The sequence below is a fragment of the Falco rusticolus genome, chromosome 1 (genome assembly GCF_015220075.1).
Source record: "Falco rusticolus isolate bFalRus1 chromosome 1, bFalRus1.pri, whole genome shotgun sequence".
In the NCBI taxonomy this organism is placed as follows: Eukaryota; Metazoa; Chordata; class Aves; order Falconiformes; family Falconidae; genus Falco; species Falco rusticolus.
This window is the reverse complement of record NC_051187.1, coordinates 10,433,805-10,448,386: the sequence shown is the minus strand read 5'-3', so window position 1 is coordinate 10,448,386 and position 14,582 is coordinate 10,433,805. Positions and strand designations below refer to the sequence as shown.

The 14,582-nt window shown below is 52.1% G+C and overlaps 1 protein-coding gene across 2 annotated transcripts in view; it reads left to right on the top strand.

Annotated features, from left to right (window-relative positions):
* Positions 1 to 14,582, top strand: part of PIK3R5 (phosphoinositide-3-kinase regulatory subunit 5) — a 60,934-nt gene that overhangs the window by 29,705 nt on the left and 16,647 nt on the right. For both annotated transcript variants that reach the window (XM_037409432.1, XM_037409424.1), the window contains exons 2-4: positions 4,281 to 4,390; positions 12,637 to 12,737; positions 14,203 to 14,271. In XM_037409432.1, the coding sequence (XP_037265329.1) occupies positions 4,294 to 4,390; positions 12,637 to 12,737; positions 14,203 to 14,271 (267 nt within the window). In that variant the 5' untranslated portion in view covers positions 4,281 to 4,293. The remainder of the gene's footprint in view (positions 1 to 4,280; positions 4,391 to 12,636; positions 12,738 to 14,202; positions 14,272 to 14,582) is intronic.

The following is a 14,582-nucleotide window of genomic DNA, read 5'->3' as shown; positions in this document are numbered from 1 at the left end:
GTGAAAATCCAAAAACAGTGGTCAGCCAGTTCCTGCTTTCCACCAAGGGATAAAGGTTTACCTGTTTGACGTTAGTTAACAGCAACATTGTAATTTATCTGTATAATCATTGTAGTTTTTAACTGTGACAGAGATAAATGAAGACTCCTAACTAAGCAATCTCAGATGGAAATTCTCTAAAGATCCATGCAAGGTGCTGGGACAATTTCACAAAGACTGTTGAGACATTTTCCAAAGTCAGCGCTGTGACTTTTCTCACTCACTTAAGTAACTTTTTTTTTTTTTCCCCTTGGTCTTTGTTAGAAAATTACCAGGTGCTTTTTGGACAGTCAGGCTTTCTGAGGAGGTAGGCTCAACTATGCCCCGTGCCCATGACATTGCTAATTGTTGGCCATTTGTCAAAAACAAGGCAAAACCTTGAGGCGAATCAGTTTCCCTCAGGACATGGGATTCTTCAATATTATTAAATTAAATATTGTCACTGCTGTGGCCGAGAGCACTGTAACATCACCTGCGTGACGTATCATTAGTGAGAGCAAGCCTTGCTCTTTGCAAGCTGGCCACTTCCCTGCGCCCTGGTCAGCGTGGCTGTGGTTCCCAGTTCCCTTCTTGGTCTCTGTCAGTTCCTCCTGCCAGCCCTGTCGGGGTGGTCTGCAGAGGCACCTCGCTGATGGTGGGCCAAGGGTGGTCTGCAGAGGCACCTCGCTGATGGTGGGCCAAGGGTGGTCTGCAGAGGCACCTCGCTGATGGTGGGCCAAGGGTGGTCTGCAGAGGCACCCCGCTGATGGTGGGCAGCCGTCCCGCGTGGGGCAGACAGGGAGGAAGGTGTTACTGGGGTCGTGAAATGGTAGAACATTTATCTCGTTTGGTCAGCTGTGCGTACGGACCAGCGTGGTGTGAGGTGACAGGGACTCTCATCTAGGTGAGATCCAGCTACCTTCCTGCAAGAAGTCCTGTTCTTTCTGACTGCACTGACGCTGCAGGTGGGAAGGCAGGTAAGGAATGTGCCTGGAGGGCTGTAGATTTGCCTTATACTCCCGGCTGTGCCACAAGTTGCTGCAGGACAGCAGAAAAATTGCTCTCACTTTTCCAAACATTGGCTTTTCTGCCTCTTAAATGGTGACTGTATGGTTTGCACAGTGTTTGGAGGCTGCTTTTAAGGTACAAAGTTACTGGAGAAGGGAAACTGATCTTATCGTGGAGAGCATCCAGGGCTGAAGTCCCATAGCCTGGTTTTGTGGGGCTGGGGTCTGATGCATGAGGGCCTGGAGAGAGGTAGTCAACATCTTGTCCAAGGGTGATACTCAGTTGGTGCCTGAGGGTGTTCTGCAGAACTGCAGTGTTGTCTCCTCTGTTCCTGCCTCCTAGGAGCAATATCTTCAGGTGCTTCACAGAGGCTGAACAGATGTGTGGGCATTGTATTGCGTTGCCTGCAGAGCTGCTGTCAGGGGAGTTGTGACAATCTGGTGTCAGAAGGTCTCTTGTTATCCTCCTTGCTGTTTTGTCTCAAATGGTCCATCAAAGCCCTTCTCTTTTGCCTGGGTGGTGGTTGTGTACTTGCTCGAAAGTGTTGTTGACACCTGGGGAGAAGGCAAGGAAACCCACATCTTTTGCAACATGTTGCTCTGCTTGGAAATGCCCGGAGCAGCAGCCAGCCCGGGTGACGAGGGTGTCCCTGACGGGTGCCGGAGTGTGACTGCTCGCAGGGTTTGCCCTGGCCGTGTTGTGAAATGCTGTGTGGTGCAGCCTGCAGGCACGGCTGTGCTGTCCCTTCCACCTGCTCTGAAGAGCACTTTTGCCAAAGCAGCTCTTGTTTAGCAGCTCTGCTGCTGGGAGTCCAGCTGGAGGGAGACGAGGAAGAGACATATTTTTTTTCACAGAGTTGCTCAACACCCTCGTACAACATTGCAAAGCATTGATTAAAACCCTTGATCTCAACACTTGTTTTTCTTCGTGTTCTTGAGATGCTTAACAGACTTCCTTGGAAAGTCTGATTACATCCTCCAGAACTGTCCCCTGCCTTGTCATTTTGCTCAGCGTGCGTGGGAAGGAAGGGAGAGTTTGGGGAATAAACAGTAGAAGAGTTTGCAGAGTTTCTGCTCAGTTGTGGTGGACAAACTGAGTTTTCTCCCATGAAAAATGCTTCCGTAAGCACTGCCTTGGGAGAAGAGGTTTAGATTCATGTGTGGTCCGTAGCAGACCAGGAAAAAAAAACCAAACAACCACTCAAAGAGTGCATTTGGTAATTTGAAAGTTATGATAATACCTTTGTCATATTTTGTGCTTAAATTCCCTGCCTGTTCTGTGCTGGGCATCGGGAAGGGTTGCCTGGACCGGTGCAGGGCTCGCCCTGAGTATGTGGTGAGGAGCGTTTCCCTCCAAGGACCAAGCTGTGCTCTAAAACAAGCTGACGTGTGGGGAGGTGTATTTTTGTGAGCTGGGTGTTGTAAAGGGTGCTTATGAGTCACGCTGGGCTCTTAGTCACTGCTTTCCTCTTGCCACAAGTCATGACTAAGGTGCTGATGCTCAGACTGCCCGCTCATTCAGTCCTCGGCACTGCAGCGGAGCACTTCTCAGGTGTTCCTCGTGCATGCACTGTGGATGGATAAAACTTTTGGTGAAGACCATATTAACAGGCTGCAGCAGTGGGACGCAAGAGGCAGGAGCCCATGAGCCGTTTTGGGGTGAAGGAGCGAGCTTGTGTTTGGCAGGTCAGTGGTTCCTCGTTGTGTGTTTGCTTTCACCTGTGTGGAGCTGCTGGTGGCTTCTTTCCAGAGTAGGAAGGACTGAGCAGTGGGGCTGGAGCTGCTCCCTTGGCTCTTGGGGAGCTCCAACAGCTGGGCACAGCTTTATTGAGCTCTTTTGGGTCCTGGGAATTGCCAGGAATTAAGTGTGGGTGGAGGTGGCCATGCTGAGTGCATCAAGCAGGGTGGACCAGGTGGGAGCTGCTGTCAAGATCATGGAGGCTTTTACTCCTGCCAGGGTGGAGGTGGGGAGCTGTGATGGTCACAGCCATCGCTGAATACTGAGTGTCAAACATTGACCAAATAAGCAGAGAATCGAGCATTTTGGGGTAGCTTTGGGAACAACATGAGCATGTGTCATAGGTACAGGAGTGAGCTGTCCTGGATGAAAGCAAAGGTTTCCTTGGCAGGTGGCTTTTGGAGAGTTGGCAGGTTTTATTGCTTTGTCCTGGATTATTTTTGTGCATTTGTGTTGCCTGTAACCAAGAGGCAAAGTGTCTGTGGGATGGGCCCATCTCTGTGCTTTGGGAGAGGAGAGGCGCCTGCCCCAGGGTCCCTCTGGACACCAGGGCTGGCACTGTGGGGGAGGGGGGGGTGTCTCTGCCTGGGCACCTCTTGGGTTGCTCACGGTCATGGCAGATTTGAGAAGTAAACCTGCTGGGCAAGCTGCTTTTATTTTCATGGTGTCCCAGACTGATGCTTATGAGTTGAGTGGGATAAAATCTTCTTGCCCCCCAGCAGTCTCTGCCAGCCTAAGGTTTAGGTTTGCACCCTGGGCTGTGGAAGAGAGGTGAGATGCACAGAGCCGTGTTGTGAAGAGGCTGCAGCCAGGCATGCAATCCGCAGTTTCACAATGTCCTCGGATGTTGGGGCTGAAGTCCCCTCTGTATTTTCCTGCATTGCTACAAGGGCACGTGGACCTTTTCTTCACGTTGGCTGTGTGGCAGTGAGATGACAGTGCCGGAGGCTCCTCCTGGCTGTACAAGGCTGGCGCTTGGCAGTGATTTTGTGACTGCCGCCAGCGGACACTAAAGCTGTCAAGGACAATCCATGCCTAGCGCAAGGAGCAGGAGCTTGGGCTCTGCTGTTAGTCTTCCCACGTTGGACTAGGTGATCTCTTGAGATCCCTTCCAGCCTGGGCTGTTGGATGATTCCCATCCAAGCCCATCACAAGGTGCTCCAGCTGTAATCTCTTGCAGTATTATCTTCGCTGAAGGCTAACCCAAGATCACCTCCTTGCCACAAACACGTGAGTGGGACTTGATGTGTCCCACAGACGGAAGCTGTGAGAAGGCAGATATGCCTGCAGCAGGTCAGGGGGAGGGGGCCTTGGCCCCACAGCCTCTTGTGGTCAGATCATGGACATGTGCACCTCCATCCTTGCAGTTGGGCTTGGCGAGGGTGACAGGAGGCAGTAACAGGGTGATGTTTCACCGGGACCATCTTTTCTGTGCTACAGTACAAATGTTGCAGCGCTCTCTTCCTCGCACTGAACTAAGGGCCTGGTATACTAACTTTCTTCTTCCTTCTCTTTAGGAGATGAATTAAAATGCAGCACACGACGTGCACAGAGGACAGGATTTACCACGCACTGGAAAGATGTCTGCATGGGCTTAGCAGAGATGCTGTCTCCAGCAGATGGGCTGGTAGGTGACCTATTAACCATGGGCTTGCTCTGTCTCTGCATGATCTGCTGACCTACCTGAGCACCTGGGTAAGAAAGAGCTGCCTGGAGACCTTTTCTCCCTTCCAATGTGGATGGGATCTAACCTAGTCAGTCTTCTGGGCCTCTTGTTGCAGTAGGAAGATGCCCCAAGATGCTGAACAAGTCGTGTTAGGTCTTACATGTGTAAAGGCTCAGCAGAGAAGTTGTGCATCTTGCCAGTTGTCCATGCATGAGCTGGAGAGAGGAGGAGCCTTCGTTCACCACGAGGAAAGGCTTTTGTGTGATCAGCCAGCTGTGCCTTTGATGCATGTAGTCCTCAAAGCCTTTGGGCGTAATCTCAGCCGCATTGTCAGAAGCAAGCATGGAGATACTGTTATCGACTTTAAATCTAGATCAGATACCATGGTGGCTGTAAAGATGTAAGCCATGTTCAGAGGGCTGCAAAGGGATTTGGAATGGTGATGGTGAGGGCAGAGCAGCAGCGAGCAGAAGTAATTTTTGAATGTCATTTTGACATCTCTTCCTCATACTCACACTTGTAGGCTGCAATTCAATCCCTCCCAAACCCTCTTGCAGACAAAAGAAATGAAATGAATTTGGGGGGCTGTCAGATTCAGATTTCTTTTTGTCTGTGCAGTTTTTTCAACCTCCTCTGCTTTTCTGTTTACCTGTAAGTCAACAAAGAGATGCAAACAGTATCCTGCCTGCTGTCAAATACTGGAGTAATCCCTTTCACTGTGCCTGTTTCCTCTCACCCACCCAAGTGATGCCCTGGAGCATCACCCTGGGTCTTGGTTCGTGCATTTGCGACCAGGACTCCTGGGTCCTTTTGGTCTCCTCATGTTCTGGAAAACGTGCCCTGAGGTGTGACCTACATTCCTGGTTCCTGGAAGCACGGCCTCGTGTTTGGCACCGTTACAATGCGTGTCCAAAGGAGTCCATCTCACCAAACGATTCATTGTGTGCCTCATAACTCACCTCTTCCCATAATTATAATTAATCAGTTCCTGTGTCACTCACAAACTCTGCCCTTCTCTAATCCCAGCCCCTCAGCGCTGGTGTTTGTGTTAGCGTAGCCTTTAAAAAATGACTTCATAATTTTTCTGGCTCATTAGCAAAGACCAGACTGTACAGGGCAGGGGTCAGGTGGTGGTGGGCTCCGTTGGAAGCAGCTGTGCTGCCCAGCGATTCCTCATTTCTAATGATTTTCCCCCTCTCCGCCTGCTGGCTTTCGGTCTTCTTCATGTGGGTTTTATGGGGTTTGACAGAATGACCTGGCATTCCTGGGAGAATCTCAGGCATTTTACACATCAGAAAGTTCCCTTTCATCAAAAGCATTTGTGCTGGTGCCAAAAATCTTCAGCGTGACCGGTGCAGCCCGTTTCCACAGCTGTGGGTGGATGTGATGTGACCAGCTTTGCCGTGCCCGGGGTCCCGCTGCTGGGCAGCCCCCCAGGCAGTGGCTTGGCCAGCGCTCAGTGCTCTTCCCCGCTGGCTTTCCCTGCCAGCCCTGCTGGCTTTAAACACAACTGCCTTGGAGAGCTGCTGTTTCACACCCTACCCCCTTGCTGTTGGAGTAGGAAGTATTTCATTATTGCAGTAACATAGACAACTCGGGGAAAACGGAGCGTAGCACACAGCTGTACCTACACCCCTTAACAGGGTCTCCTATTTCTTTTCAAAAACAGAGCAGAAATGTTTTCACATTCTTCTGCCTTCCCCGTGTTACAAGCAACAGTTTGAATCATTGCTGAGCTGTGTCACATCCAGTCTGTTATTTATGGTAGGACTCTGTTCCTCATATAGTCAATGAATCCCTCCGTCTTGTTCTTAACTGTGGCATAGCCTTCTCCTTTCTCGTTTTTAACTTCTTATATCACTTCTATTTCCCAATTTATTTGCTTTTACCATTTCATTACATGAAAATAGCATGCACCATGTTGCAGGTTTTTGGGCTGAGACCTTGCTAGGATTTTGTTAATTTTTAAATTATTTAATGCTATATTTTCATATGACAATTTTAGAAGAGGTTGCTCCAGAGTGGGTGAGTAATCGCTTCCGACGCGTTGTTTCCCTTCCACGTTAGTGACTGAACAGCTTAGGTCTGTGAAGTCAGCAGGGAAAAGTGTGGGTGCTTTGGTCATCCCAGATTTATACTCTGGATAAGCCTGTGGTCAGCTCTGGGGTGTGAACAGAAAATCTTTCCTGGACTGCAGCGTTTATTGGAGGAACTAAATTAAAATTTATTGTCTTGGACATACAAAAAACCCTGTTAGAGGAGTGCCAGGAAAGACAACCTGCTTTTCCTTGTGGAGACCCTCTTCGGAGAGTTTGCCTTCCTCTGTGTTGCTGGAGAGAGATGATAGTCAAATCTGTGTGCTAAAGGAAGAGAAATATTTTATTTCTAGCTGGTGAGCAGTGAAACAGGGAGCCTTTGGTGAGGGGAAGTGCTGGGTTGGGTCTGGCAGCTGGTGGTGCTGGGGATGCTGGACTGGGGAGCTGCCGGCAAGGCTGTAGGGCAGCCCAGTGCCTGAGGGGTCCCAGGGGTGGGAAGGAGCTGTTGTGTCTGCCATGGGGCTGCACAGCAGTCGGGGGGGATGAAGGATGCTGTTGAGGAGGGTGGAGGAATATCACCAGTGAGCTGGAGGAGGAGATGAGCGTTCAATGGTGGTATGTCGCATGTGACGCTCAGGGAGTTCAGTCTGCTCAGCTCTGGTGAGGAGAAGCTTCAGACCCTGCTGAGCTGCAGTCACCTAAATACCCTCATGGGGAGCAAACAGAGGCTGGTGTGGGGATCCTCCAGCTTGGTCACCAAGTACCAAAATGCAGCGTCTGAAATTCATCCAGCCCTAAGTGCAGAATTAAAGTGTACTGGTTACTAAACCTTGCAAATTTTAACCTTTGGACTGATTTCTCCAGGCTTATGGTGGGTTTTCTTGCTGAAATCACTGCCCAGGCTGGGTGGAAGTGCCTCCAGCCCTGGGAGGTGCTGCTGTGCTCTGCTCAGGGGGCTCTAAGCAGCTGCTTGGGTATGGAAGCCATGGGCTGGACCGCTGTGCAGCGCAGGATGCATCTCAAGGGGATGCTGTCACTGTGAGGCTTTTGCTGTCCCCTGGGTTTTGGGAACCTCTCACCCCCCCTACTTACAAACTGCTGTGAGTTGGCCCTTCCTCTGGGCAGTCCCTTGCAGAAAACCACCTTATTCTGGTGAGGACATAATGGAAATGGTGGGAGCACATCTGGGGGAGGGAGGAAATGGAGACATCTGCTTTTCACCCCTCCAACTGTATCATTTCTGACGGCACTGGGAGCTGATGCCCAGCCCGAGTGCCGTGGGCGAAGGCAGCTTGGGGATGCGGTATTTCTGCTTTATTTCTCTTTTTTCCGACCTGACAGTTGCCCCCTATGAAGAGCAGCAGAGGGGAAATGTCAACCACTGAGGTCAGGAACAAGCCGCTCTAGGAGGAGGGCATCTTGGTGCGCTTCTCAGAAAAGAAATTGTGAAGCCTCATCCTTCCGAGGCCGCCCACGGGGCCACTGCTGCCCGGCTCCTGGCACGCTGCAGGCATCTTCCTCGATGCTGATAGCGATCAAAGCAAGAGCGTACACTGTGCCCAAGCTCCCTCCCGGTGCGGGGGTCTTGGTGCAGCTTCTGCCCAGCACTGGTTCCCTGCTTGGTGGCTTTGCTGTGGGCTTTGCTCTCCCAAAGGGAGTTTTTCCTTTGGGTCTGCCTTGTACTGGGCTCAGTCTAAGCGTGCTGTGTAGGATGCTGGGATAAGCACAGCTTGGAGCTGCAGCAAAAGCAGGACTGTGTGCTGCAGCGCCTGCATCCCACAGCCGGGGCCACAACGTGCCCTGGGCTGTCTGTGTTGCTGGCAGATAAATCTGACTCATTCTCCATGTACAAAGAAAAAAAAAAAGATACCGCCGGGTTGCTCTTTTAGTGGAGCAAAACCGGATGGATGGGTGTGAGGGCAGGGTGAGTGTAAGTAGGTTTTTTAGCTGTGGGTCTTCCCACTGCCCTGTCGGGGGAGGTCTCTGGTGCCTGCTGTGACAAATTCATAGGATTTAGGGGCTGGAAGGAGAAATTCTAGTTTGTGCTGCCTGCGCAAGTTGCATCTTTAAAAGCTGATCTTGACACCACCAGAGCCAGAGGTGACCCCGCAGCTCCTGCATGGACCACTCCTAAGGCACTGAGCAGTCTGTGTGTGTGGTTTTACTTCCCATGTCCCTCAGCCAAGTGGCACCTGCCGGAGTGCGGCAAACCCAGCCCTGCGATGGGCTTAGGCCAGTAAGGTGAATTGTTTCCCCACCAACACAGGACTTTCCAGTGCTTGCACAGCTTGATAGACTGGGGGTAACGGGGAGCACAGCTCCTGCTTGCAGTGATGGCAGGGACCATCCCTCTGCTGGACTTTGGGGACATCCCAGGGCGTTCCAAGCTGTGCACTCCATGCAGCTTCCAGCCCTCCCTTGCATCTCATAGTGACAAATCTTGTTTTGGGAATTAAAGAGCAAGTGTGAAGTTCAGGAGAATGTCAGGTTCAAGCTTCCTGCGTGCCCTCAGTGTGTATCCTACCCTTGTCCCCTGCAGGACAGGGAGGGTCCCTGGCATGGTCTGGTGCTGCTGGTTTTGAGCACAGTGGAACGAAACCAGTTTGGACTTCATGCTCTGTGCTGCTCTGACCTGGTGTAAAACACCACTGCTGCGTTGTCCCTGGGACCTGTGGTCTGACCCAGCTGGCGGCATGATTTACCATCACTGCAAAGCACCAGCTGAGCATCTGCTCAGGTATACGGAGATGGAGGAGCGGCTGCAAATAAAACTTCCTGGAGTTGGTTTCTCACCTGGTGGCAGCCTCTCCCTGGCCTGGGAATAAACCAAGTGCTGCTTTGCAGTTTGTAAAGGTCCCGGGGTGCTACTGCAGCACCCAGTGTGTCCCAGGGGGATGCAGGACATCTGCATAAGGATGGAGAAGGTGCCTGCAGGTGAGTGGCTCCATTCTGCTTTTTGCTGTCACCCTGGGGCTTTTGAGCCTGATCTGTGCACATTAAGAGCATCACCTTCATGCCCAAATAACCGTTTTAGCCTGATGCAGGGGATATGGCTGCAGGGATTAACTCTGCTCCCAGTGGTTGGAAAGTGGATGCTGGTGGCCTGGACTGTGTGTGGAGGGAAGGGATTTCCCATCCAGGTCTGAGTCCCCTGTCCTGACTCATGCCTGGTGGTGCTGAACACTTCGCTTTGCCGCGTGGTCTTTGTTTATTGTGTCCAGGATTTCCGAGCTGCATTTTATGCTTGAGATTATTTTTAGCAAGGATGCAGCTGTTTTGGTGTGTCTCTGGCTAATGCTGCTTTGCCAAGTTCAGGAGCTCAGACCCTAGCAGCCTGCTGCCTCCCAGCACTGTTTAGCTTAATCCCTGAGTAATCCCAATGCCTTGCTGTGACCACCAATTAAACAGAAATTCTGCTTATAGCAATGCTATTCAAGTATACCTGGCTGTACCCTTGTGCTTCAGCTCACGGTTCCTGTAGAAGACCCAAAGATGAGTCAGAAGATGTCAGGTCTGAATTCTATTTGTAAGATGCTTCCCTCGAGCCTTGCCTGCCCTTCCAGCCCATTCACAGCGGGCTTGCCCCAGCTCCCCTCCAGCCGAGCAGCCTAGCACCGCTCCCTCTGCCCCATTCAGAGCAGAATAACACAGCAAGCCGCTGCCACCACAATTTCCATCTCCCTCGCTAGAAGCGAGAGGAAGGAAAGAGCCCGTGTCTTGCTGAGCTATTTGTATTTGTGGTTACGCTTGCACAGGAAGCAGCGTTCCCCTCGCTGGTGGTGCACCGCCAGGGCTCAGCTCCGCTGCTCTCACCCGGCTGGGCTTACCCTGGGCAGCCGCAGCAGGGCCGGGCTCTCACGGGTGAAATAATCCTCCCGGCCGAAGCGGGACAGGCTGTTTGAAGGCAGCGTGTGAACCCAGCTGCTTCTGGCTGAGGTCAGCAAAGCTCCTGGCAGTTCTGACCACTTCTGCTGGGCTGGTTGCTTTCTTGGCTATCTCACAGGTGCGGGGGCTTTCCCTGGAGGATGCTGCGCTCTGGGACAGTGTTGATTTATCTCAGCAGTCTGCCAGGGGCATCCTAAGCAGAGCCATGGCTTTGTGCCATTGCACTGGCTTCTGAAAATAGCTCAAAGGAAAACCAGAGCATTACTGAATTACCGGGTTGCTGTGGCTATGCCCTCGCTGACAAGGTACCACAGTCTACGGCGGCACTCTGGGTGTTAGCAAGTTGAGTGAGATGCCAGAAGTACCAGAGGCAAATTAAAAATTGCAACTGTGATTAACAGCGAGTGCATCTGATCTTCTTGGAAACTTTCCAGCGGGATCTTTCTCAACTGGAAGATGTTGATTCATTGAAAGTAAAAAGTTATGTGGCAGCAGGGGGGGCTTTCCCGTGGGGGAAGGCTCCTGCCCTGTTAATTCACTTACAAGCTAGGCATAAAGCTACAGAAATAGCGTGTGTCTGGGTGAGCAAGTGCCTCTCCATGGGGACACACACATGGACATGGAAGCACCCAAATGAAGGTGGGTTTTGCAACCTTAGCACTAGTTTTGCTTGTCTTGGCATTGACTTCTCCCAGCTGGGCCATGGCAGACCTCTCCCCTGGTTTAAATTCATCTTGCTTGTCACACATGTCTGTACGCTTGATGAATTTGTAGCCTCTGCAGTTGGGGATAACATTTGAGGGACGGACAGTGTGACCTGTAGGTTTGTGATGTATACCACTGTCCCCTTGCCAGCTTGTGGCATTGTTTCTTCCTTGCCAGCTCCAACGTGACAGCCAGCACGCGTGGGTCGGTGTTTCTGTGCGCTTAATAGACTGTGTGAGTGAAAAGCAGGTGGATTTGTATTTATTTTTTGCTCTTTGATCATTAGACCCACTTCCTCGCAGTGAGAAGCTCTGTTTCTCTTGGCTTTGCTTTTGGACTGAGATTGGAAGAGCCCCAGTGCCACCACCCCCTGAACCAAGCCATGGGCTGTAGCTGAGCTGTGTGGTGCCTGCACTGCATCCACTCCTGTGGTAAAAATTCATGGTGATGCAGAATGGCAGAGGTGAAAACATGGACCCTTCTCAGATATTTGTTAGGCTGTTTGCTTGGAATTTCTCCGTAACTTTTCTCCATGGGGTTGTGTGTGGCGCCAGGGGAGGAGGAAGAGAAGGAGGAGGTGCTGCTCCCCCTTGCTCTGCAGATCCTGGTCCGAGGTGTCGGCGAGCACTGCCTCCTCCCCTGGGATGCAAGGCCGGGATGAATGGAGGCGCCCGACAGCCTTCGCACAGAACATTTCCTCTAAGACCATCTGGGAGGTGGCCCTGACCGCCAAGAAGAGCGATGGCCTCGGGAAACACCTTGGGCCATTGTCACCGGTTGGGTCCCAGCAGCAGGAGGCAGATGCCTGGGAACTGAGGCCGGGGGGATTTCAATTAACAGGGGTGAAGGACCCTCTGTCCTTTTGCATGGCAGTTCTCTCTCACTCTGGCTAATCTTCTGCCAGGCTTTTAAATATTTAACAAAAATTTGAAGGTGCTAAGAGAGCTGGAAAAAATGCTGGGCAGGCTTTACAGCAATGCTGGTATGAACTCTGACTGCTGCGATGCTGATGTGATGGTGCATCTCCAGGGTGTGGGGAAGCTGGCTGGGGGGATGCAGCACCTTCCCTCAGGCGTGATGCAGGTGGAGAGGGTTGGAGGTGTGCGCAGCGGGGAACTGAGTTTTGCAGGGTTTGAGTGAGTTTATAGTTGGGATAGTGCATCTGGGGTGTTTGAGCCTGGGGGCAGCACGGCAAGGGGCCACACTAGTGGGTTTTGTGTGCTCAGGCAGAATGAAGGTGGGCATCCAGCCATGCCATGCACATCCCTCTGGCCTCTGCAGCACGCATGTGGCAGTGCAGGCACATCAGCTACCCCACCTGCCTCGGTGAGAGGCATCTGACCCAGCTGAGCGTGTTGGGCTGTGTGAGCGTGGAGGTGCTCGGGTATGAAGCGATGCTGCTGAGATAAGCACCATTTGGTGAGATTAGATCCCTCCAGAATGAGCGTGTGAGGTTTCTTCCTCTGCCATGACCTGGTGCAGGTGGTGAACACCTTTGCCCTGACCCTTTCCCGTTATTCATCCCTCCTGTGACCTTCTTGATCGGAGCTGTGAGTGACGGCAGCTCTGTCTCCCCTGCAGCTGGGCTGTGCCTGAACTGCTGGAGCCTGCAGGAGCTGGTGAGCCGAGATGCTGGCAACTACCTCATCCTTGTGGAGAAGATCCTCGGCAAGGCCAAAGAGGTGAGTTGAAGGGCTGCTGGGGAGGGCTGCGGGCTTTGAGGAGGTGTCAGCTCTGGGGCTTGCTCTGAATGGAGTTTTGTGGAGTTAGGTGGGTGATGCTGGGTTGTGGTAAGGTATTGCTGGGGCAATGGAGCTTGGGGTCAGGTGATGCTGGGTCGGCAGGTCCAAAACTCTGGTGGGACCAGCCCTGTGTGTCCTGCTGGCTTTTAGCACATGGAGGCTACAAGGGAAAGCCCAGCTCTGGTACCTGCTTTTTGGGCAGCACCGCAGATCCATGGGGGAAGGGTTTTGATTTCCCAAAGTGCTGCTTGGCACTGTGCAGGGGCAGCCTGGGTTGTAGGGCTGCGCAGACGAAGCCAGCCTTCCCCAGACCTGCCCCTGGTGTAAGCTGGGAGCTGCTACTCCAAATCAGAGCAAATTGAAAGTTTCCTGTTGTTTTTGATGGAAACTTTGCTGTGGCTCTGCTAGGCTTCCTGCAGAGCTGGAAGCAGAGCTGGGGCACTGGGGACCGCAGGCAGGGTTTGCACCATGTAGCAGCCTGGCAGGCGACAGTCAGGTTGAGCCCAGTGGGGAGGTGAAGCAGCAGCGGGGCTGATCCTGTCAGCCACCCGCAGCCCCATCATGTGCTGGAGAAGCTCCAGGCGTTGTCGGTCAAGCAGGGTCACCCCAGGCTGCGGCCAGGAAGACCTCGGAGGAATCCCTTCATGTGGCAGGAAACGGTGATGTGTTTCCTAAATCCTCAGCGCTGGGATTCATGTGATGGGGTAAATGCTGCCTTTCATTTCTGGGGGAAGAAAGGCTGTCTAGCTGCCGGGCTGCAGAGCCGATACCACTTCAAATTAGCACAATTTGGTTTAATTAATTTATATTTCTTTTAAATGTCTGGACTTGATCTAGTTGTAGATAGTGTTTTATTACGTTTGGGTTTCCATAGTGGTTTATTGCACTTCATTCTGTGCTCATGAACAAGAGGAGACAGTGTCTGCAAGCATATCCTTGAGCCATCGCTATGTCCCTCAGTGCAGTCATTCTGCTGGCTATTCAGTGGTAAAGGCTGGGACAGAAATACATGGTTTGCACCATGCTGCAGAACTTTGCAAGCTGCTTGCAGGGGCCAGGCTGCCTGCTTGCCTCTCCAAACTGCCTGCTTTGAGCCACTTCCATGCAACTCTGCAAGGATTGGGAGCATCGGAGGGCTGGGAGCTTGGCCAAATCGGCTTCTCAAGGATAAAAGCAGAGCAGCAGTCTGTGCTTATCTGCCTGTCCCGTTGGTGGGGGTGACTGGGGCTTTAGGGGTTATTTTCCCTTGGAGATGAGGGAATCTGCTGGGGATGGTGATGTGATGGTGTGGGTCAGGCACCGGCTGCACTGCTGGGGAGTCTCCCAGCACCTCCAAGGCTGCTTTTGGGTAACGCTCATGGCGAGCAACCGGGCTCATCCTCTGCCCTTGGGTTGTTTCCTACAGGTGCAGGAGAAGTGCGACTACGATCTCGTAACTCCCCTGGCTCTGCTCTTCTACTATGCGGTCCTGTATGTAAGTCCTGAGGCTGCTGCACGTAGCTTGATCCCAGCCCCTGGGGAGGCCACAGGGTCTGGGGTCCCACGGAGCCACACAGAACAACCACCGACATCGGGGTGGCTTTTTTCTGAAATACCACGGTCTGCTTCGATCAATTCATCTCAGCAAAGGATCCTGTATGAATCTACAGGGATCAAGACCAGGCAACCATTGCACAAGCTGAAAGATGAAAAAAATGAGCTTCAGTGTTTTAGGCTTTTTATTTAAAGATGGGCTAATCAGAAAGGTAGACTGACAATATCTCCATGCAGACAGGGCACATTTTT